Below are 24,014 nucleotides of genomic sequence, written 5' to 3' on the forward strand. Positions count from 1 at the left end.
AGACAGACTTTAATAAACATAGATGTAACATTTTGCCATAAAACTTTTTGCAACTTTTGTTATCTTCATGTAGCTTTTTTTCTTGACAAAAATGGCATTAAATTCTTGGAACGAAATTAATACATCACCCTTTTCTTAGTTTTCTGTGCCAAGTGATATGAGATGTCCATGAAGAGTTGGCAATCAGACAGGCTTTTGATATAATTCTACTCTCTGTAAGTGTACTTTGAAATTAGAGACTTGCAGGTTTCAGACTGCACATGTGAACGAAAAAAAGGCTGGAGTCACATGAAAAGCTCCACATGCTTTTTAAAGAACAATACGTCTGTAGCCACATGTAAGACAGAATCCAATGGAGATTAACAAGGTATGTTTAATTTTTGTGTCTAATTTAGCATGTTTCCCTAAGACTCAAATGACTTGGAAAATGACATGCGTTCCCTTGCACTTTAAAAGCGGCTTCTGTTAAATTATGTTTGCATGATCTATTTTAACATGCATGGTTTATCTCAGTAGTACAATGTAGGATATTGTTTATTCTGCATCAAAATAGTCTGAAATAGAAGAGCTTAACTTTACTGTACCATCAGAGTGGCACTTAATTAACTTCTGCCAGGATGGAATATCGTCCTCTGCTCAGCAAGACATCAGGGAACAAGGTAAGTGGGACAGTAAACTCTCAGTATACAAGCAGTATGGTCTGGATACATTTTGCATCATGATCATGGGATTTCACTTAGTGGCTAATTTATACTTGGAATTTCCCAACTGAAGATCCATGCTGAGCTTTTAAATGCATAAAGTTTTTGAAGAGCTGTAGTTGTGTCCAGCTCTAAGTCCTTTGGTATGCTGGATTGAAAATTAAAGAGATTTATACTTTCTTCGTTGGCGTCAACTGGCTTTGTAGTTTGCGGATTTCGAGTGTCACTTGCATCTTTGGAGCATGTGCCTTCTTGGCAAAGGGGTCTGAATTCGACCCCGTGTTTTGCTGAGCACTTTCTGCTTTTGTTTGGGAGTTTGACTCCTTATCTGGATCGGTGAAGCCTGGCATTTGTGAGTGTTATTGCAAAAATGTAATTTTCTTATTTTAAATCTAAAACTTGCTTGGATTAGTATGTAAAATCACAGACACATAGATGGATGAGTGTCTTCTTGTCACTGCAATTTAACAAATTATAAGTCTGTCTTTCCTATTGTGATTTATTCACAAGGCTTGCTATATTCTAGAGTCTATTCTTCAATGATACATGATGTCATGCATTATACTCATACAATACTGCCTCTACCTTTAGCATTTCATTTACCTAAAATTGATTTCTATAGGCAGAAAGTTGCAGCGTCTATACCCTTTTCCTATTTATTGAACTTTTCAAGTACTTACATTCAGTATATAGATTATACTTCATCTTTTTATGCATTATTATTATGTCAATACAGCTATACCCTTTGAAAAAAGACTTATTTTCAGGTTTTTGTACTTTATTTTTTATTGCATCAGATAGCATAGATATAATCATTGAAGCATCCAAAAACAATGGTTTTAGTACTGTGTTTTTCTTATTTTGTTAGCAGAAAGAATTATTCAGTTTGTTCGTAGAAAACACACAGCTGAATCCAGAGCCGTAGCTAGCTCTTTTTGAGCCCAAGGCAAAAACAGAAAATAGTACTCCCCCACACACACTATATTTTTATAGCGGATATTTTGAGGAAAGATAAGATTTAGGAAAATATGTAACTTACATATGACCAACAAAAATCATAATCATCACAAACAAAATGAACTTAAGTAAGGTATCAAAAAACTACAAAATACAAATTTACACAAAAAAGAAAGTGCTGTCAGTATAAATTCAGATTGTATACAAACTTAAATTGAAGAAAAGTGTTTTTAATCGTAATTGATTCCTCAAGAGATATAACCATAATTTATAGTGTGTTCCTTAAGATAGTATTCAAGTGCCTTCAATGTCTATAATAATATATGAACCAATACCACAATAATAGAACAAAACGTTATTGAAATAATATATTACATCAGCTATCTATTAATACACAAACATATGAAACCATAAGGCACAAAACTAATCATCAGATGATGTTAAGAGTCCAGAGTTCTAAAATGTCAATCAACATAAAAAAATATAATAAATTCCCATGAGCCTGTTTATTATTAAAAACATATAGTATAAAAAATGTCAAAATTGCTCAAGCAAAGACAGTGACAAAATAAGGAGCAGCAGCTGCTAACAAAACAAATATGGGGGGAAATATTTAATAAAAATAATACACAGCACCTAAAACATAGAAGCCATCAACTGAATTAGAAAAAGCTAGAAACAAATATATTTTATGTAAATAACGGAAAATGCATTGAATACATTTAAATAAATAATGGAAAAGGGGCAATATGTTAGCTGTGCACTACAGATCCATTGATGCTCTCCCAGACACGTTCTCTCTCCCCTTTCTCATAAATTCTCCGACATCTTATAATCTCTCTTTAGCTCTCCTTTTCTCTTTTGTCCTCTCATTTCTCATTATCTCTCCATTTTCTCTTTATCTCTCCTCCTTTCTTTTTATCTTTCCTATTCACTTTATCTCTCCCTTTTCTCCCTACTTCTCACCTTTCTCTTTATCCTTCTCCTTTCTTTTTTGTCTCCCCCTTCTCTTTATCTCTCCTCCTCGTTCTCTTTAGCTCTCCTTTCTATCTCTGCTCTTTCTTTTTATTTCTCCACTTTCTTTTTTATATCTCCTTTTTTTTTTATCTCCCACCCTTTCACTTTATCTCTCCTTTTCTTTCTCTCTCCTCTTTCTTTTTATCTCTTCTCCTCTTTACTCTCCCTTTTCTCTTTTACGCTCACCTTTCTCTTGCATCTCTCTCCTTTTTTGATGTCCCTGTCTCATTATCTCTTCTTTTTCTTTATCTTATATATCACATTTCTCTTTATCGTCCTCCTATTTTAACTTTATTTCTCCCCTTTAACCCTATTGCTCCCCTTTCTCATTATCTCTCCCACTTCTCATTATCTCTCCCCTTCTTATCTCTCCAATTTCTCCCCATCTCTCTCCTTCTATTTGGCTCATCTCTCCCATTTCTCTTAATCTCTCTTCTTTATCTATCTCTTATCCTTTATCCCCGTATCCTTTATCCCCGTATCTCTCCTGTTTCCCCCATCTCTCATCTTTCTCATTATCTCCCCTTCTCTTTATCTCTCCTCCTCATTATCTCTCCCTTATATCTGTCACTACGGCTGGTCAGGAAGTGGATCCTCACTGCAGTAATAGGAAAAGGCACCCCTAGTGATGATGAGGGGATCCGCTACCCAGTGCAATGGAGATTCTAGACAGAGGGCAGCAGAACCAGTAACAAAATGGGTCTTGATTAGATCAGGAAAGAGACGATAAATTCCAAAGATCAGGCAAAAGAATAGTCGGGGTCACGTAGCATAGGTCAGGGCAGGCAGCAAACAACGGTAGTCCGGAACAAGCAGAATACAAAAAACAAACGATAAGGAGAGAGTCAAAACGCTAGTGAAGGCTATAAGGCACTATCACAGGCAAAGGTAGAATACCAATGGAGGGTTAGGGGAGGAGGAAAAAAGATAAATGTCTCTTTAAGAAGTGACATGAATATTCATGAGATAGCCGTCCACGCCCTGTCTTGATCCCTCAATCCTTGCGGGGGCACGCGTCTAGAAGCAGAGAGGACCTGAAGGTGGCTCCCGCTATCGGAATGAGCAGGGGCTGAACGCACGGGCTGCGTCTCAGCTCCCCTTCCCAAGAGAGCACTGGAGCCCAGGAAACAATATCTTTCTCTTTACCTATCTAGTTTTTTTTTTACTATCTCTTCTCTTTTCTCACTGTCTATTTCTCCAGTTTTCCCCTCATCTCTTACCTTTCTGACATCTGTGTCAGTGCACATTGTGGTGCACATGGCTTCAGTGCTGAGCGTCAAGACATCATATTCCAGCATCGGGGGGGCGGCATTTTAAACTTCACCGGCGCCATTATCTACCCTCCCTATTATCTAACATACCACCCCCTTTGTACTTACCTTTAAACAGTCCTGCGGCGAGTCTCCCTGCTCTGCCACGGTGCCGGCTTGTAATGCTGAGCGCTGGAAATTTACGTCACTTCCGGCGCTCAGCATTACAAGCCGGCACCCTTCAAAGTGCTGTCCCTTCAAAAGTGCTACATAATCTGCTGGTGCTCTATAAATAAATGCAATGTGGTATATGTAATGTTTGTTACATTTTAAGTGATCTGAGAGTTTCAAACTTTGGTGCATTAAGACTTATTTTGAACATATTCACAGGCAATGTATTCAAAGACAGATTTCTAAAATAATTTACTATTTACTTATTTTTTAATAGCATAAGTGGCTGTTAATTAGCATATTTGTCAGTATATATTTGTGATCAAACAACGTGTGCTGATCTGAAGAGATCTTCTTAATAGATTCAAGTCAATAGGGGATTAGATACCAAAAATTATTCTGGTGCAGTTTGAAAAGTGGTCTTATATTAAGAGCAGCCGATGCAGCTGACATGTGAAGTAACTAGATTTACAATTTCTTGATGCTTCTTAAGACAGTACTGTTGCTTTGAGGATGTTATTCACATAGAGGTACCTTAATTTTTACTGCCTTAGAACTTTTTTCCCCTTTTTTTAAGAAAAGCAATAGGTTCCATAATTTTGTTTATCCACTATACTTTTTATAATTATGTAATACTTTGTATGTTTAACAATACATTTGACCAAGGATCCTAGAACTGCTTATTTTAAGCAATTGGACTAGTATTTATTCAAATGGAAAACAGATTGACCTAAATTATATAACATCATATTTATTTGTCTTGGAGAATGACTTACATTGATAACCTCTATCTCAAAGATGTAAATGATATATCAATCAAAGTACTGTGTGTGGATTAGAAAAACATAGTGGGTCAAATATGTTTTTACGTAGATAAAAGACATGAACCTTTTATCAGATAACAGAAAGCCTTCAGTTCCACTTAAATATCTAGTAGAACATTCTCACATGTGATGGTCACAGCAAGCTTTCTCATAGCTTTCTCTTTATAGCCACCAGACAATCAGTCTACATTCTGGTAACTGTGGTGCTCATATTTGCACAGACCTGCAGGCAAGTGAATTTGAATTGAGTCATGAGTTAATGTGACTCAATTCAAATGTTGGTTGAGTGGTTTTCTTTGTTCTTTTTTTTCTTTAGTCCAGCACAGGTTCTGTATTCAATGGTCGGCCAAAATTGACTGCAGAATTCTGCATTTTTGTGATACAGTGTAGTCACTTTGAATTTGTTACGTAAAACCCTGTTAACCGTTAAGCTGTAGTTGAACATCTTTGTCTTAAGATGTGTGGAATAAGAAGAGCAGGGTAATACAATGCTTCATTTTAATAACATTTTTAATGCCAATTCACTAGAAGCCAAAGTTGGTAAATCTAGATGAATTATTACAGTTTCATGATAAACTGTACAACAACTGCATCAAATGGATATGAGAAAGGCAGGGATTGCCATGGAGAATGGCTTTGTTATGCTGAGCTTGATACCACATTGAATTAGAAATTGTCCCTTCTGGGGAATGTTTTCCAATATCTAGCTTAGGTGTATCTGTCAGGTAGATCTTAGATGGCAATTGAGGCTATAAACCTTGATCAGTAAGAATATAACATAGTGGGCTCTACTGGGAGCTATGATTTCTTTTTAATTTCTTTTTGATTTAGGATTGGGGATAATATGGAATGCAGTAAAATGTATTTGGGGTCTAGAGAGTATAGCTTCTGGGGGTAACCGACTACTAAGAATGTAATCAATTGTTCTAAATATTGATTAATAAATGAACTGTTTTTATATTTAAGCTGTCTAGTTGTTCCTACCAGCACTGACCCCAAAATATATTTTTACTGTATGTATTTGTCCTTAGACATCTTGGAACAGTTGATTGGGTTGACTAGAAATGCATACTTATACATAACTCCTGATAAAATGGAATGTGACAGTTGTTTTTTAACGTAACTAACTTCATCAGAACTAATTATGTATTGGAAAGTTGTCGGATGTGGTAGGAGTCAGAAGAGAATTAGCCGCACCAAAATAATTCACATGGTTTATGTCACGGAAGCCTCCGTGCCATGGGCTCCTGGAGAGGGCTGAGTGCCAGCCTCCTTACTACAGACTATGGGCCCTGGTAAAGAATGCCATGTTATCCTTTTGTGTGTTATTAATAAAAATGTATTTTATTATTTCCTAACTGTTTACACACAGCACACTAAACTCTGGGAGATAATCTAATCAAGACAATGTGTATTCCTTATTTTAGTGGCATCTGTATCCTTTTGTATTGTTAATCCCTTTACTGGCCCTGTTGTCTCTGGGAGGCAGATTAAGGGGGCGGTTTGTATCCTAGTATCTTGTTTTATGTTAATGTGTGTTTTGCTGGATATATCCAGCCGTCTGTGTCTAAAATAAATCAGTTCTCCTCTTGTTGTACCTAAAGACTAGTCTTGCCTGGTTATAATAAAAGCTATGATTGAGAAAAATATTTTGTTTTTATTTCCTTTTTTTTTTTTCAACCTGCCCCCCCAGTATGCACATCTGCCCCCAGGCTTGCCACTCTGCCCCAGAAATGCCTTATACCCCCTATATGCCACTGTGCCCCATGATATGCCTTTTAACCATCTATATGCCACTGTGCCCCATGATATGCCTTTTAACCATCTATATGCCACTGTGCCCCATGATATGCCTTTTAACCCTCTATATGCCACTGTGCCCCATGATATGCCTTTTGACCCCCTATGTGCCACTCTGCCTCCAGAATTGCCTTATACCCCTATATGCCACTCTAGGAAGGGAGAAGTCGCTCTTAGTGGAGAGGGACAACCTGAGGTCCCTGGTCGGTCCGTCACAACTGGCTGGCAGCGGCGGGATCTGACTTCTCCAGGACTGACACTGGGATTGCTTCCTAGTCTGAGGGATATTTCACACCAAGATCAATCTTCAGGAAACAGAATGGGGGTGAGCTATGCAGAGCTGATGGACCCATCTGGAGCACAGCGGGAGGCCCAACGTCGTTTGTCTCTGTACAGCACCAAACCTCCGGTGGAGGTGATCCTCGCAGTTACTAGAAAGTTGGATCGGCTCCGGATTCAAGAATACAAGTGGACAAGGGCTGTTTGAGCTTGAAAAACAGCCTATTCCACAGTATGTGGCAGTGGATGGGACTGCGGTCTCCACTGGCCCCAGCCCAGCAGAAGAGCTGGCATCTGAGCAGGAGCGCCAGGGAGGGAATGCAGGTGGCATCACTCCCCAGCGGCTGAGTGAGTGCACGGGAGTGCAGCCGACCAGTCTCCCCAGCAGCAGCTCACAGATTCGGAAGCGGAAGAACCTGTCCTCACTTCCCAGCGGTAGATCCCAATTGAGGGAGCTGAGGATATCGTCCTCCCTCCCCAGCGGCTGACAGATGGCCTGGGAGACGGCGCAGCCGGCCCATCTCCCCAGCGGCAGGAGCACTAGGGAGGGGTGCAGGTGGCATCACTCCCCAGCGGCTGAGTGAGTGCATGGGAGATGGCGCAGCCGGCCAGTCTCCCCAGCGGCAGCTCACAAGTCCAGGAGCGGAAGAACCTGTCCTTCCTCCCCAGTGGCAACAGGAGCACCAGGGAGGGGACGCAGGCACCGTCACTCCTCAGCAGCTGAGCAAGTGCCTGAGAACCTGTGCAACCGGCCCATCCCTACAGCAGGATCACCAGGGAGGGATGCAGGTGGCATTACACCCCAGTGACTGAGTACACTCCAGGGAGAAGGGGCAGTCGGCACTTCTCTCCAGCAGCTGGTATGTTTATCGAGAGAGGCAGAGTTTGGCTGGGTGAGCACTGCACTTGTAGGGGCAATTGGGCTAGGGGACCAGTTGGGACGGGATGGACTAACTAACTTCAGAGTCAACCCGTCTGGGGTCTCCTCCTGTGTTAGTCTCTTTGCAATGACAAATATCACGGAAGCCTCCGTGCCATGGGCTGCTGGAGGGGGCTGAGTGCCAGCCTCCTTATTACAGACTATGAGCCCTGGTAAAGAGTGCCATGTTATCCTTTTGTGTGTTATTAATAAAAATGTATTTTATTATTTCCTAACTGTTTACACACAGCACACTAAGGTCTGGGAGATAATCTAATCAAGACAAGGTGTATTCCTTATTTTAGTGGCATCTGTATCCTTTTGTATTGTTAATCCCTTTACTGCCCCTGTTGTCTCTGGGAGGCAGATTAAGGGGGCGGTTTGTATCCCAGTATCTTGTTTTATGTTAATGTGTGTTTTGCTGGATATATCCAGCCGTCTGTGTCTAAAATAAATCAGTTCTCCTCTTGTTGTACCTAAAGACTAGTCTTGCCTGGTTATTTGGGTACCGGATAGCGATATCCCTTTACTTTGCTTGGGGATATTACCTACGGATTGCGGGGAATTATTGGCAGAGAGGGACAACCTGAGGTCCCTGGTCGGTCCGTCACAGTTTACAATTCTGTTGATTTGCTCTGGACATAAGCTCCAAGTAGATTATATGGCACTGAATTCTTTGGTGAGTGTTGTTTACTCATATATTTGGTTGTTTTTCTCCTCTGATGATTTAGATGGAGCATCAGGCACAGGGAAAGAATATTCTACAATCTCGGCATAGCCCATAAAATAAACCAATAGAATGTGACCTCGTAGAACAGAGCGTGAAGTGGTGCAACTAATCTACTGTCAAAAAATCAAATTTGTTATTTAGATGCTTTGTTATCTGAAAACACTAAACTTTCCAGCAAGATCTATATAAGTATATTGATAGATGTTTTTTTTTGTTTGTATTATTTTGTGTTTATTAACAGTCCTGCCCCGTCCTCGTGGCCCTACGCCTCTGCTTCATGCTCCCAGCCTTGCTCCTGGCACATACACACAAATGACACACATATTTACACATACACACTTCCGCATACATACTCATGCTAACACATACTCAATAAACACTCATGCTAACAAAAACGTATCCTGACAAAGGACCTTTGTGAGGACTAAAAAATGAATTGATAAATACCTACTATTACTATTATACCTAATATTTTCTGTTCTATAAAAAGTTCCATGGGTGAGTTTTGTTATATGGACTCTGAGGGAATTTGTTGGGTTTGATCCATAGTCTTCAGGTATAGAAATGCTTCTCCCGAAAAAGCAGGCCAGTTTTCTTTAATCCCTGGGCAAGGAAACGATGTTTGGTCATGCTCACCTCCTCCCTACACTCCTAGAACCAGAGTCTAACTGAGATTAGCCACACCACCTGGATGAAGCCGAACCCCGAAAAGAAACTAACATTGGGAAGTTCCCATGTATGCTTATAATAATTTTCATTTTTTTTATATTTCTTACTATCCAGTATGTGTCTCCACACAAACAACTACCTCTGTAATCCGATCAATTTATGTACTCCTGTCCAATCATATACGTAGGTGGTGCCTCTAAGGTTTCAATAAATATGGTCAAATGGGAATACTGTTGCATCGGTGTGGGGTAATAAGGTTGGTATGTGATAATTACACTAGAGTAGAGGAAGGGAGAGAAAATAGCATGGGACAGAAAAAGGGGCAGAGATAATGACACGAGAGCAGAGGAAGAAGGTTATTTATAATATTTAAATAGTGAATGGAAAAAGGGATATAACACTGAGGTGAGATAGCATTTAAGATGTAGGAAGGGAGAAAGATGGGGAAAGGGAAGAGAATACATAAAAAGAAGGGAAAAAAATATACAGATACGAATAAGTTATAAATGATGCGGAGTGAGTTATATAAGTTACATAAAAATATATGTTATAACACTTTTTGAAAACATAATATTTTTTTGCAGCCCCCAACACAGAAACTATTTTGGGCGCTCTGCGCAGTTGGAATCGGAGGGACATTTCAATATGGGTATAATGTGTCGATCATTAATGCACCTACCACAGTAAGTACACTTTTAATGAAATCATTAGTGTTAGTTTGTTTATGGCAATAAATATTATTATGAGAAAAAAAAGAAATCCCATTTAACAATTTGCGGCATAATGAAAGTATGTGCCCGTATTATGTTTGCAGAGACAGAGTAGTGTTATATAACGCACAAATACTAGCATTTCCAGCCATGATCGTAAAATCTGGTTATAGGTTGAATGAATAAAGGTGGAAGAAGTTGATTGCTACTGTATATGTTATAGGAAATTTTATAGGAATTTCAAAATTTTACTGTGTAAAAAGATAGACTGCAGAAATAGTCCAAGATACTATGGACACCAGGTGAAGTTGTTTACCAGAAAAAAAAATTTGCCCAAAGGTTATGCCCCATATTCGATTACAACACTACCTTTCTCTTACTTTGAATAATAAGGCTTGAGAGGGAAATGGTATTGTAATTTGTGGATCCACCAATGGGCATGAATGAGCCCAGGGGACACACAAGTTCTATCATTTAGCTGCTTTACTGCAAGTCAACTCAAGAATCCAAGAATTTCCAGGATTTCCAGAATTTCCCTGGTGCTAGCATCATGAAACTGTCCACAGCTGGGATTTCAGGTTGACTTTTGAAAATTCTGAGAGTTTTAATTAAGAACATCTTTGATGTATATATGCCATATGTGTAGTGACCAGTAATTGACAAGCCTTTGTTTCTAAAATCTTTATATATGATGTTATTTTACAAATCTTTCTTAGTATATACAAAGATTTATTAATGAAACATGGTATATCCGCCATAAGTCCAACTTGGATGGAAGTCTGCTGACACTTATCTGGTCTGTTATCGTTTCGATATTCACACTTGGTGGACTACTTGGTACATATATCGGAGGAAGTATGGCAAACAAACTAGGCAGGTAAGTGAATTGTGTAAAGCTGCACCACATATAGTTATTTGTGTATACTAATCCAAGCAACTGGGGTACATGGAATGCGACTATTCCAAGAAAACAACACTTGCTTGGGGGGGGAGTAGTTTCCATGTATTCCAAAATGCCAAACCCTTCAATCAATTGGACTGGATATCTTTAATTAGTACTACTGATCAGCACTGTGAGCAACATACATGTGATTGATGTAGGACACAGCCAAAAAACAGCAACTTGTGTTACACATGTAGTTGAAGTGTTTATTGTTTTCCTTCAAGGCTTGTATTCAATAATCAGACCTTTTAAGCACTCGTGACAAATTATTCTATTTGCCATCTATTCTACTGAGTTGTATAATAAGGCTTCATAAAAAAATTTAATTGTTTACCAAGGGGGTTAAGATATGCAGGGTCACTAAATTCAATGTGGGGCTTAAGATCCAATGCTGGACTAGACATTACTTCAAAAGTTTAATGAATTTCCAAACATTCTGACACTGCTCATACAGACTACACCGTTGAATATAGTCACCAAATCATCAGCACATCAGTTCCAGCAGCAGACACTTACCTTTAAGCTATGAAACATATGTAACAAGCAGGAAAATATGTAACCACTACAAGACAACCACTATTTTTTAAGCCACTGAAGGCAAGGCCAGACTTAACTTTCCAGAAGGGAAGAGTTGGCTGACAGGTGAAACCAAGTGGCCTCCAGTAACTAATATACATGCTAGCACACACACTCACTCTAACACATACTTCATGCTAATATATGCTTCTCAGAGTCCTGTGCTGGGACACCCCAGAGAATGTCTGGGTCCACCCACAATATGTGGGCAGTGTCATAATATTGTTCTGTTTTCTGGACTATCCTGGTATATTTGGAACTGTAAGTAGCTAGGCAAGAAGGGGAATAAAAAAATGTCAATCTTTAAGGCAACGCCAATCTTACTGAAAAATAGAAAAGTGAAAACACAATGCCCAAAAATCATAAATGAAAAGCAATCCGAACAGAAGAATGTAATGCCATTGAGTAAAAAAAAAAATAATGTTTGATACCACCAGTTTAAGTATGCTCCAATCAAAAGGCATATTCCATTGGTTGTTATGTAATGTTGTTTAATTTGTAGCGCTATAAACTAGTGTACACAATATAATATGTATTTTTAATACAGTATTAGTTGGGAGAAGTTAAAATATTTTATATTAAAAAAGAGGATATTAATGCTTATCTACCTAAAACTGCATAGATGTTTGTTTCACATTTTACTTTTTTTTCGTGTTTCAGGAAAAAAACTCTATTGATGAACAATATTATTGCTATGTTTGCTGCATTTTTTATGGGGCTTTCAGAACCAGCAGGATTATTTGAACTTTTGATAGTTGGGAGATTCTTAATAGGAATAAATGCAGGTAAGGTGGAATTGTAATTTAAATAATATTTTTTTTTAAAAAAACTATCTAAGCATCTATGTGAATTGAGCTACCCTCAGCTTTAGACCCTGACCACTGCTGTTGCTCATAGTGAACTGTTGCCTGCACTAGGGTTTCCAACTTATCCAGATGTTACAATAGTTTTTTTGATGTTTTGGAGGGACAAAATATTCTTTTAGATATTACACTGTTTATGTATACCGTGGGCTCGATGGAGTAGGGATCTACTGTACCCCAATCAGAGCCGCGATCAGGGGGTACATGGCCTAGCCTCCCTTCTCTTGCACTGTGAGAGGGCAGGGAGGCTGAACCCCACGCTTGGCAGCAGAGGTGTACTGAGACGGGTGCCTTAGGTACACGGCCCCCAGTGTATCTATGTTTAATGTTAGAGTCAGTGTGTGTTAATGTATGTTGTTGGATAGCATTTGCATATGTATAAGAGTGTAGTGTTATAACCAATTAAAGTTGTCAGCAAATATATAAACATAATACAAATGAGAGGTTTTGGTTATATGAATTGGCCAAAGCATAATGAAGTTCACCCGCCAATTATGCTTTGGGCAATTGAGCTTAATTATGCTTTGGCCAATTCATAAAACCAAAACCTCTCATTTATATTATGTTTATATATTTGTTGCCAACTTTATTAGGGTAAGAAGTGCAGACAGTTTTTGTTTTTTGTATACATTGTACACTGTTTCTTGCAGCATGCTTACACTGTTTGGTAGGCCTCGTATTATACATTTGTATTATTTGAGCCTGAGACTAGCTTAGTGCACCAACATTTTATTTAATTTAATTTTGCAATATAAGCTTTAATGTAAAGCATTCAGAAAATGTGAATGGAAGTCGCGGTTCACTAAATTGTGTCAAGAATCTAACTACGGTTAAGAATCCCAGTTGTCTGTCTATACTCTTGTTTGTTTTTAGTAATTCCCCTTCTATAAGCCAAAAAATTGGCTTCACAGAAATGTTGACCTATTTATGTGTGCTAAAGTAGAAGAGCCATTAATTTAAATCCAGTTCAGGGTTTTTGTAGCAATGTCAATGACATTCCTCATCTCTTCAATTACAATGTGACTGGAACTACACCGCCTTTTATTTATCAAAGCCAAAAAGATGCAAATTACAGCAAAAATACAATACTGAGTTTACCGCATAAGAAAATCGAATTGGTTTCAAAAGAGAACATTTTCCTTATTAAATTTGTCTCAGGCTCACAGCCAGAGACTTTCTCCAATAATAAAATAGGCTATTTATCAAAAATGTCATTATTTCAAAATCTATGAACAATTGTGGTTAAAATTTTAAACTTTTGGGACCCATATATGCAGTATATTTTATATTGGTGGGCAATACATCCCCATGCATACGTCCCACTGTTCCTCCTGTTTCAGGGGCTAAAATTACTGCTTGCGGCTTGACGATATGTATAAACCCCATTATCACCCTTTATGTGTATTTCTTTTGCCACTTCATTTTATTGTGTGACTTAATTATCTACTTTTTCAAATGGATATTAGCATAGAATAACAACACATTGATTTGAGAATGGTTAGGTCATTACAGCTACGGACTTGTTTTATAATGGCCTGATTTCAGCTGATTTCTCTTTATAGGTATCGGCGTCTGTGTTCAACCTCTCTATCTCGGGGAAATTGCTCCGAAGCATATACGAGGCTTCATGACTGTGGGCATCAACATCTTTTTGACTGGTGGACTCTTAGCTGGACAAATTGTTGGTTTACGGTACAGTTATTGTTCAATATTTCACAATTCTTATATACACATTCGCTTCTCTCAGACCTGCAGAGAACACAAGCGTGGGGAACGGAACAGAAGCCCCAAAACCTTCTTTCATAGGCCCTACAAATATTAAAGGCAGCTTTGTATATAAGAATATTGGAGGACTGCAACATAATTTAGCAAAAAATGTATCTAGGAAGTCATCTGGATTTATTCAATATCGCTTATATTTATTATATGTGTCAATTGTGTGTTTTATATTTTATTTTAACAGGGAAATACTTGGCGATGAGAACTCCTGGCCGTTCTTGCTAGCTACGTGCTGTATACCTGCGTTTATGCAGTTAATAATATTCCCATTCTTTCCTGAAAGTCCCAGATACCTCCTAATAGAAAAAAAAGATGAGTTTGCATGTCAAAAAGGTAATTAATACATCAATGTTGCCTCCACTATGAAAAACAAACTGGTTATGTTCTCCAAAGTGTTTTCCTAACAAATTAATGTTAACGCCATCTATAGAATATCAAGTTATTTGACTAATTTAAACTTTCACCTTTAACAATATCGTGTTTCGTATAATAGTAAGTTGTCTGAAGCTTTTATGCAAGTATTTTTGTAATTTTTTTTTTTTTTTAGCACTGAAAACATTTTATGGTGCACAGCACTACCAGTTTCAGTTAGAAGATATCCAGATTGAGTCAAATGCTTTACATGGTGAGAAACCCAAGAAGATTCTACAATTGTTTTCGGACCAGGCTATAAAATGGCAGCTTATTGCTGTTATAGTAACTAATATAGGACAGCAACTCTGTGGGATAAACGCGGTAAGTAGAAGCTCGCCGTATATCTCAGTTTCTATGCACTGCACAAAATATTTTTGTTTATGTATTTATTTGTATCTTTTTGCATTTTGTAATCCCTAATTTTCTTTTTAGTTTTTATATGAGAAGAAACTTAAATCAATGATGTTTTTCTAGCCTCTCTGTGACCTCTGTCTTCTTTGCATCTATTTATCTCCTCTATTCATTCACTATTTCCTCAACTTCTTTATGTCTTCAACTCCTTTTTTGTCTGTATGTATAAATGTATATTTGTTATGTATGTGTTAACTACCCCATTTAAATTACACAGCACTGCGTAATATTTTGGTGTTTAATAAATAAAGAATAATAATATTTCTGTCTCCTTTCTCTCTTCCCTCTCCATTCTTTGGGAAATAGTCACAGATCCAATTCTCAGGATTCACATGATTCCTCCTATCTACTACGTTAATATTCTTCCATTAAGTTAAAGAGGAATTTTCATGGATAAAAATATTGCTTCCTTGACCATAGAATGCGGTGCTATATACAATAATATACAGTGCTTTATAAACCATTCACAAAAATTGGTTCTTTTTCATTTTGCTCTCATAAACTCCATTTAACTGCAGACCCGAAGGCTGCCATTGTTGTCAATCATGTGATCATGACTAAGAAAAATCCAAAAAACAAGCAATACTTTTGAAAACATATTTTTATCTTATACTAGCAATAAAAAATGTTGTTAATGTAGTGTAAAAGGTGGGTACTGAGGTTACTTGGTTCACGAGATATGACACTAGTTGTAAAACCACAGAGAAACTGAGGCTTTTTGCAGAATTATAAATGCAATTTCTTGCATGAGCGTATCATCAACAGCTTGGTCTCAGCTACAAGGAAGCCATCAAAACAACAATTGTAACAAATTGTTTCTTACAGAGCAACACTAAACACAATAAAGTCTTAGAAGCAAATGCAATAACACTTCATCTACTTGAATGTATAGAAAGTGTGGCATTGTGCAAAAACTACTTTTTTAAAATGGAACGAATCTGGAATTTCAACAATTTATATAAAATGATTTTCTTTTCATCAGATTTATTTCTATGCTGATTATGTGTTCAGAAATGCCGGGATTCCTGCTCAAAATATACCATATGTCACGCTTGGCACTGGAGCCTGTGAATGTGTGACTGCTTTGACGTGTGTAAGTGAATATTACATATTCAACAACCAGAAACGTTCACAAGAATGTAAGATAAGGGAATTTATTTATACATTTTTGTGTTTTAGTCAGATTTTGTTTTCTTCATAAAACTTTGATTGGCCATGAGGTATGAAGGACAAGTTTACAGACCTATTGGTGTAAGTGACTTTAAAACTTCACAGGCACTGTCAACGTGAATGATAGTGACATACAACAACAAATTTGAGAGACTCACCACGAACCCCAAGTGAAAAGATGAGTCCAGATCTGGACCTCCTTGCTCATTTGTGCCTAGAGAGATGCCAACTGGACCCCACTGACGAGACCCATGAAAGCACATCTGGGGTTGTTGGTTCCCTTATGCAGGGGAAATGTCCCTCACATTTTAGTTCTGGCCTGCCCCTGGGGCAGGAGCAGGCTGATATGTTAATGGAGATTTTTCCTCTGTAATGGCACAAGAGAGTTAAAACTTGAGATGCTCCCAAGTAGGGATGCACCAAAGGACAGACTATTAAGTGGCTTATCGTTCTTGGTGAGCATCTCAAACATGTTTTGTATGAATAAATATGACAGCCATGACTGGGATAGGATTAGTGTTGACTGGTTACCAGTATTACTTATATAGCCTGATCCTTATACCAATGTACAGTGTATGTTCCTTCGATGGGTGTCACAATGTATTGAGGGACAGTTACTCTCTATGGCAACTTGGTCTGGTATTTTAATAATTAATTTATTATGTACAGAGTCCGAACTTTTTGGCCTATGGACTCATCACTAACTATGCCTGTCAGACTGTATTTCATGGTAAACCCCTTTTCTTAGTTATTAAAAAACAGGTACATACTATGCTCTCATGGAATAATCAAAGCCTAGTGTGAGGTAGGTCTGGGATCGCCCCTCGCTGAGGTCAAGGGACAAGTGCCCGTCTTCATTCACACCAGGCCAACAGCAGTAGGTTTGTGCAATCTGACACAGGGTCAGGTTTATTGGAAAGGTTGCAAAGACAAAAGAAATATAACAACACAGCAACAAAAGAAATACCTTGCCTGTCCGGCACTTACTATACAAGGGATGTCCCTCACTACCAGCTGGAGAGCTTCTCTCTGCCAACTTAACAATAATATGTCCAGCAACCTTTACTCACGTCTCTTCCACAGACAGGCTTTCTGTGTCCTCAGCCAGAGAGCTACCTGAACTCCTGGCTTCCCTTTTATATCCACCCTCTCATTCACCTAAATTAATCACCTAGCAGGTGGAAGACTCAGGTGTTACTTCACATAAGAAAGGAATCTAGGAGAAACATACCCTTCCACCACCAATCCTACCTGAATGTCACACTAGTCACTATTAGTCATTGAGTTGCTATGAGTTCTTTTACTTATTTATCATCATTATTTAGAATATTTCTGTTGTTGCATTGCTATTATTATTGTTAATACTAAGCATTTTTATTAAGTGCCAACATATTCTGCACAGATGCAGATACAACAGGAGTTAAGAACCCTGTCTGTGAGCTGACAATCTAGCCTTCATAGAAAGTTCCTAGCAAGAATGATGGGTTTATGGGGGTACTACTTGTAAGCTGATATTCTAACCTAAGTTTATGGGTAATTGATTCAAAAGGAGGAGGAGGAAAAAAATGGTAGCTAGAAAGAAAAAGATGAAAAAGATTGTATTGACTTTAAAATGTAAGATGGAAGTGGCACATACATGAGTGTATGTATTTTCATAGAAGAGACTGGACAACAGCTCATTTTGCATTGATGTATGTAGAGTGTTATGTCACATTAGTTCTCAGTCAATGCCGGAGGTAAAAATTTGTTTTTTTTTACTCATAACAAGCATTTCTATTAGAATATTATGCCCCATGATAGCTTCAAAGAAAAACCATATCTTCAGTGACACGTGTGTGTAATTAAATATGTGTGATGTCTTGCCACATCAAAACAATTATCCCATAAACAGAAAGTTAACAGAAGTGTTATTCTCTTCAATATTGTATTTGTGATCTAGTGTTTTTTTATTATTAAGGTATGGGTTATTGGGGTGGGCCACATACAACATATATATATATATATATATATATATATATATATATATATATATATATATATATATAACATTTATCCATGATGAATATTTACAGGGTCTGCTAATAGATAAAGCTGGAAGACGCTTACTTATTATTGGAGGATACACACTCATGGCTTTTTGGTGTGCTGTATTGACGATAACCTTGACATTTCAGGTATGAACTATATCATTACTCTACCAATTTATTTGTAAAAGATACAACACTAATATGATTCTAAATTTAGACTAATGCCGAACCCAGTATTACCTTATGACATCATTAGTTAGATGGAAGAATGACAATCACAGTCAAGTGGATGAGTGACTCATTCTGACAATGGATGATGGTCATGGTAGCCAGTCAGTTTCAGAAGTGTGTGTGTGTGTGTGTGTGTGGGGGGGGTCTGTACAGTGTAACATATAACATTTAGAACTTTGAACTAAATTGCCTCCAAAAATAATTATATATAAAAACATTATATATAAAAAAAATGATTAAGTACAATTACAAATATAACAAGGCTGAACCTCTGGTTCAATCTGTACCTTTGTAACAGTTTATGGCAAAAATAGCATACCTGATTTTTCCAAGCTTCTGAAAGCTTGCTTTACCTAGTTTTTTTGGTTTATGATGTAATTTGTGATTTACATTAATTTGTAGTACTAGGGTTTTTCCTTTTTATGTGTCTTGGCAGTAGGAATTTTTGAGTTTTGGAGACATTTTAGAGAAAGACTACTAAAATGGTAAATAGTTCACAGTATATAAATTATCAGGGAAGAGTAAAGGATATGAATTTGTATAGGTTGCAGGTGAGAAGAGACCAGAAATACAATAAAATGGATGTAAATACGTACAAAAAACAGGGTATGTCCTTAAAACTGTTTCTCCGAGCCCCATATTATAAAGAATGCTAACTCTACAAAATAAATAAATAGTAATAGAGATCAATGCATAAATATACTTTAATTCTGAATTAGATTTAGCCAGATAGTAACTTATTGCAAAAAACACATTGTGCTATGGACTTTATTGTCATGTTGTAATTACTTGGAAAGGTTTTATTTAAAACCTGTAAATATTTTACTTTCTCTTTTTTAGGATATCTCTTCATGGATTCCCTATTTAAGTATGTCTGCTATTCTTGCTTTCATATTATGCTTTGGACTGGGGCCAGGTAAAGGAACACAGCAATTCTAAATATGTGCAAATCATCTATTGTGTTTAGTTACCAGCTGACAACAGCCGTGACGTATTTATGAGGGTCAGTGTTCTAGGCCTGGCCCAGGGCTCCCCCAAGCCACCCTGTAGGACCTACCTCTAGCACTTGTACCGCCCTTCCTCTTTTATTTTGATCACTGGGATGTGATGTTATGTCCTGACACACAGGGTGCTAAGAGGCTATTTCAACTAGATGCAGTACATAATTACAAGGTACAAATTGGCCAGATCTCTGAATTCCCAAAGCACCCCATTGCAATCAGCATACCTGAGGACTCTCTGGATTCCACTTGGAGCATCCGGGAAAAGCACCGCTTCTCTGGGTGGCCACCGCTCTGACACACTCCCCACTAATTTTCCCCTTAAACGGTCTTTGTCCCGCAACCTCAGCAGGACCACACACTGACATCAGTGGGACACCACAAGGTGGGATCTGGGTAGTCAGAGCCATAAAGTTCCCAGGTTTACCCCCAGTAATGCAGCAGAGGCCAGAATATGCTGCTGGTTACTGGTTTGTTTTTAGGAACATGCACACACACTCTAGCGACACCTACCAATGGAGTATCCTTTGTATAACTGTGTGAGATCACTAAATGAAAGTGATCAGGATTATACAACTTTACAAACCACATCATATTTATTGTAATAATCATTTCATATTCTTTAATTTACAGGAGGTGTTACAAATACCTTGACAGCAGAATTATTTACACAATCGTCGCGATCTGCAGCATTTATGATTGGAGGGGCGGTAAACTGGATAAGCTTTTTTGCTATAGGAATGATATTCCCATTCATAGTGGTAAGTATGAAATAATACCTCTCAATGCTTTGAACCAGGGCATGTACATTTCACATCAACTAAGTGTCCTACTGCCTCCCAAGCTAATACTGCTCTATAACCTCACCTGGGAATTTTATAAATAGCTGACCCTGAGACTCCCTTTAAAGTCAAAGATCTCATTGTAGCGACTCCGTAATGATGGTAACCAAATGGTAATAATTATTATTTCTTTATTTTCTTATACAAAACAACATTGATGTTTGAGGTCTTTTAATAAAAACGTTGTAGTTACAGATACATGTTAGATTCCATGTTAAAGGAAGCTTTAAACAGCAATACTATTCAGTTTCCCGGCTCCAAAATCTATGGCTACGGGGGAAGTGTAGGTATTGTTTAAAAAATTAAAAGGGCTTTTTCATAATCCCCAACAAGCCCATCACACAGGGTCTAATAACATACTTCTGTGTTTTCTGTAAAGGTTTGGTAAAATAAAAACAAAATAACATTTCCTTGGCAACAACCTATCAGTCCCTTCGTTTGTGTCACATGACAATTAAGCATTTCCTGAGAAATTATGAATGTTGCAAAATATTTAATGAATACAAATTATTTTGGGGGAGGCATTTGACATTCAACAGTACTAGGGATGATATTTATAACCTTTTTATATACAAAGTATGTGCATATCTGACCATCACATCTATATGAGCTTGATGTACATCCTATTGCGAAACCATACACTTTAATAAGGAATTGACCAACCCCTCCCACCACCATAGCTCCTGTAGTAGTCTTTATTCTACTTGGAAGGCTTTCCACAAGATTTTAGAGTGTGTCTGTGGAAATTTACCCATTACCCAGAAGGGCATTTGTAAGGTCAGGCATTGATGTTGGGTGAGAAGGTCTAAGCTTGCAATCAGTGTCCCAGTTCAAGGTCAGGGCTCTGTGCAGGCCACTAGAGTTCCTACCAACTAAACTCATCAAAGCATGTCTTTATGAACCTTGCTTTGTGCACAGGGGCATAGTCATCCCGAAACAGGAAAGGATCATCTCAAAACTGGTGCCATAAAGTTGGAAACATGCTATCGTGTAATATTTTTGCATGCTGTAGCATTAACATCACCCTTCACCAGAAATAAGGGGTCTAGTCCAGACCCTAAAAAATAGTACCAGACCATTACTCCTCCCGCACCAAACTTTACAGTAGGCACTATGCATTCCCGTAGATTGTATTCTCCTGGCATCCACAAAACCCTAATTTGTCCATCAGACTTCCAGATAAAAAATGATTCATCATTTCAGAGAACATTTTTCCACCCCTGCAGAGTCAGTGGCGGAGTGCTTTGGACCACTCTAGCCGATGCTTGCCAGTGCTCATAGCGACCTTTGGCTTGTGTCCAGCTGTGGAGATACACTTCATGAAGCTCCTACTGCACAGTGCTTGTGCTGATGTTGCTTCGAGTTTAGAACTTTCCGGGTGACTTCAGCAGTAACGCGACACGGAAGGTAATGCCTGATCGCGCGATCGGGCATTTAAACCATTGCCTAATGAATGTTCTTGCATATGTGATTTCATAATTCCCTTTGTTTTATTCTGCAGTTTTATGGCTTTAGTTTCAAGTTTACGCTTATTAAGATAATGATATTCTATTTTTTTTTAGGATGGATTAAATCAATTTTGCTTCCTGTTCTTTTTCGTGGTATGCATTCTTATAGCAGGCTTTATCTTCTGCATTGTTCCAGAGACCAAACACAAATCATTCCTTGACATCAAAGCAGATTTCCAAAAACTTAATTTTGGTCAATTAAATTCAAACTCCACAGAGGACCACGTTACCCAGACTACAACCGAGGATGCCTTGTAAAAATAACTTATTGGGCGCTGTATAATTAAATATTTCAGGCTACTTTCTTTCCTTTCTACCACACTTGACAAAATAAAATCCGAAGAAACAAAAATATCTTAAGCGTTACATAGAAATATCTAGTGTAATCATAACTGCAGGATGGTTACCCTACTGGAGGGTTATTTATTGTGTCCTGACATGAGAACAGATGTGTCCTTTATGTGTGGATCTTGTATATTGTATAATGTATATTGAGCAGGAAAATACAAAAGAAGTGTATCCCCAAAATAGGGACTAGTAATAGGGTAACTCCTTAAGTCCTTAGAGCCAAGCAAGGATAACAGTTCATAAAAGGTGATAATAGTATAATGAAACCTTAGTTTAATCATTAAAAAAAGAAAACACTAAGCAAAAGGGAATGGTTCCCCAACTCTGGAAGATCACTTGGACTACAAACATATTCTATATGCAAGTACCCAGAAATAACCCCCCAAAAAGGGGGCACATTTAATTTTTTCATAAATGTCCAGTAAGTGTGCCTCAGTGTAAAACTCAGACTAGAAGCAATGGTCCGGGGAGCTGTTCCCCATTTTCTCAGGATTTACAGGGGCCGAATTATAACTTGAATTTATCCCCTTGTAATTTTTTTTTTTTTTTAATAAAACCTCTCCTTTACTTCTTCAAAGCCAATTTTAAAAGATTACATAAACGTTATGCATTTATCTTACAACTTTTAAAAAAGAAAATACAGAGAAAACGTAAGTTTTTTTAAAAAAAAATATGTAGAATCACAACCTACTGAAGCAAAATATACCATTGCTTAGTAAAATCTGTAGAGAAGTTAATAAAGTACACAAGGATACAGTTGCACTAGTGGACTCCACCAACCTCAAGAGCCAGAAGACATAACCACAGGCCTTGGAAATAGATGATTAGCCTCAAGGGAACAGTCTAGTTTTGCCGATTGTAACATTCTATTGGTTGCTTTGGGGACAACCTTTCAAACCTTGGTGTTAGGATTAAGGCAGCAGATCTGGGACACTTTACTGGGGGTGGGTTGCCATCGCCCATTGGGTAATGGGCCTCACTAGTGCACCACAGCTCAAAATGGTCAGGTTAGGGAGATCAGCAGCCTGCCTTGAAGAGAGGTAATTCCAGCAACCCATGCAAAAAACACTTTGCAGCGCATCTTACAATATACCATGTGTTGTGAACTTTTGTAGTGTAAGCAGTCAGGGGGACCCCGAGACTGATGTACTTGACATACAAGAGAGAAGCAAAAGCACCTTCATAATAATGGCTCAGAAACAAGTGTTTTCAGTGTGGACAAAAATACCCACATGTGCCACCTCAAAAGGCTAAGTTCTGTGTAAATTAAACATTATTCATATATGGGTATCCTTCAAACTGAAGAGACTTCACCAATGGCACTGTACTCCATTGTATATTGCAGCATTAAAAATGGCATTGCTTTTCCTTTTGCGTTGATACATATTCTAAAACAAGGGAATATGGAAGAGATTCCTTTTGCCAGCATTTTAGTAAACGTCAATGTAAATTACCATTTCAAGGGAGAGTTTATTGCCCCACCAATGATGAATGTAATTTTCAAGCACTTAAATAGACCCTGGAACTCACACTTACACCAGTGTTCCAGCTGGTTTGTCAGTGAGTGCTCCTGTGGGTTAGCAACAAGTAAGTAAAAAACAAAACAAAAAAAAAAAAGGTTAGGTCACTGGATGCTAAACAAAAATGTATATGTAATAAAAGTAATATATAAACATAAACCAGTTGCAAGTTGGGGTGGGACACTGAACTCAAAAGAGCAATCATGTGCAAGTCTTTTTTTTTTTTATTCAAAAACAACCTGAAAAAGTACATTTCTCTGTAATAACTTGGAAAAATCCTTACCAGTGGCTTGACGTTTTGAGTGGAATGATTTTAGAAATGCTACATTAATCTTTTGCTAATATTTTTTATAA

At 37.8% G+C, this 24,014-nt stretch overlaps 1 protein-coding gene across 1 annotated transcript; it reads left to right on the forward strand.

The window, feature by feature from the left end:
• Positions 1–554: 554 nt before the first annotated feature.
• LOC128500453 (solute carrier family 2, facilitated glucose transporter member 11-like) lies at positions 555–22,144 on the forward strand. The gene is made up of 12 exons (XM_053469620.1): positions 555–659; positions 9,902–10,000; positions 10,744–10,904; positions 12,207–12,331; positions 13,972–14,101; positions 14,373–14,521; positions 14,736–14,923; positions 15,996–16,106; positions 18,256–18,357; positions 19,282–19,357; positions 20,076–20,203; positions 21,847–22,144. Exons 1-12 carry the CDS (start codon positions 618–620, stop codon positions 22,048–22,050), a joined length of 1,515 nt encoding a protein of 504 aa, XP_053325595.1. The 5' UTR covers positions 555–617; the 3' UTR covers positions 22,051–22,144.
• Positions 22,145–24,014: the final 1,870 nt, after the last annotated feature.

This window comes from Spea bombifrons, chromosome 1, assembly GCF_027358695.1.
Source record: "Spea bombifrons isolate aSpeBom1 chromosome 1, aSpeBom1.2.pri, whole genome shotgun sequence".
NCBI lineage: Eukaryota > Metazoa > Chordata > Amphibia > Anura > Pelobatidae > Spea > Spea bombifrons.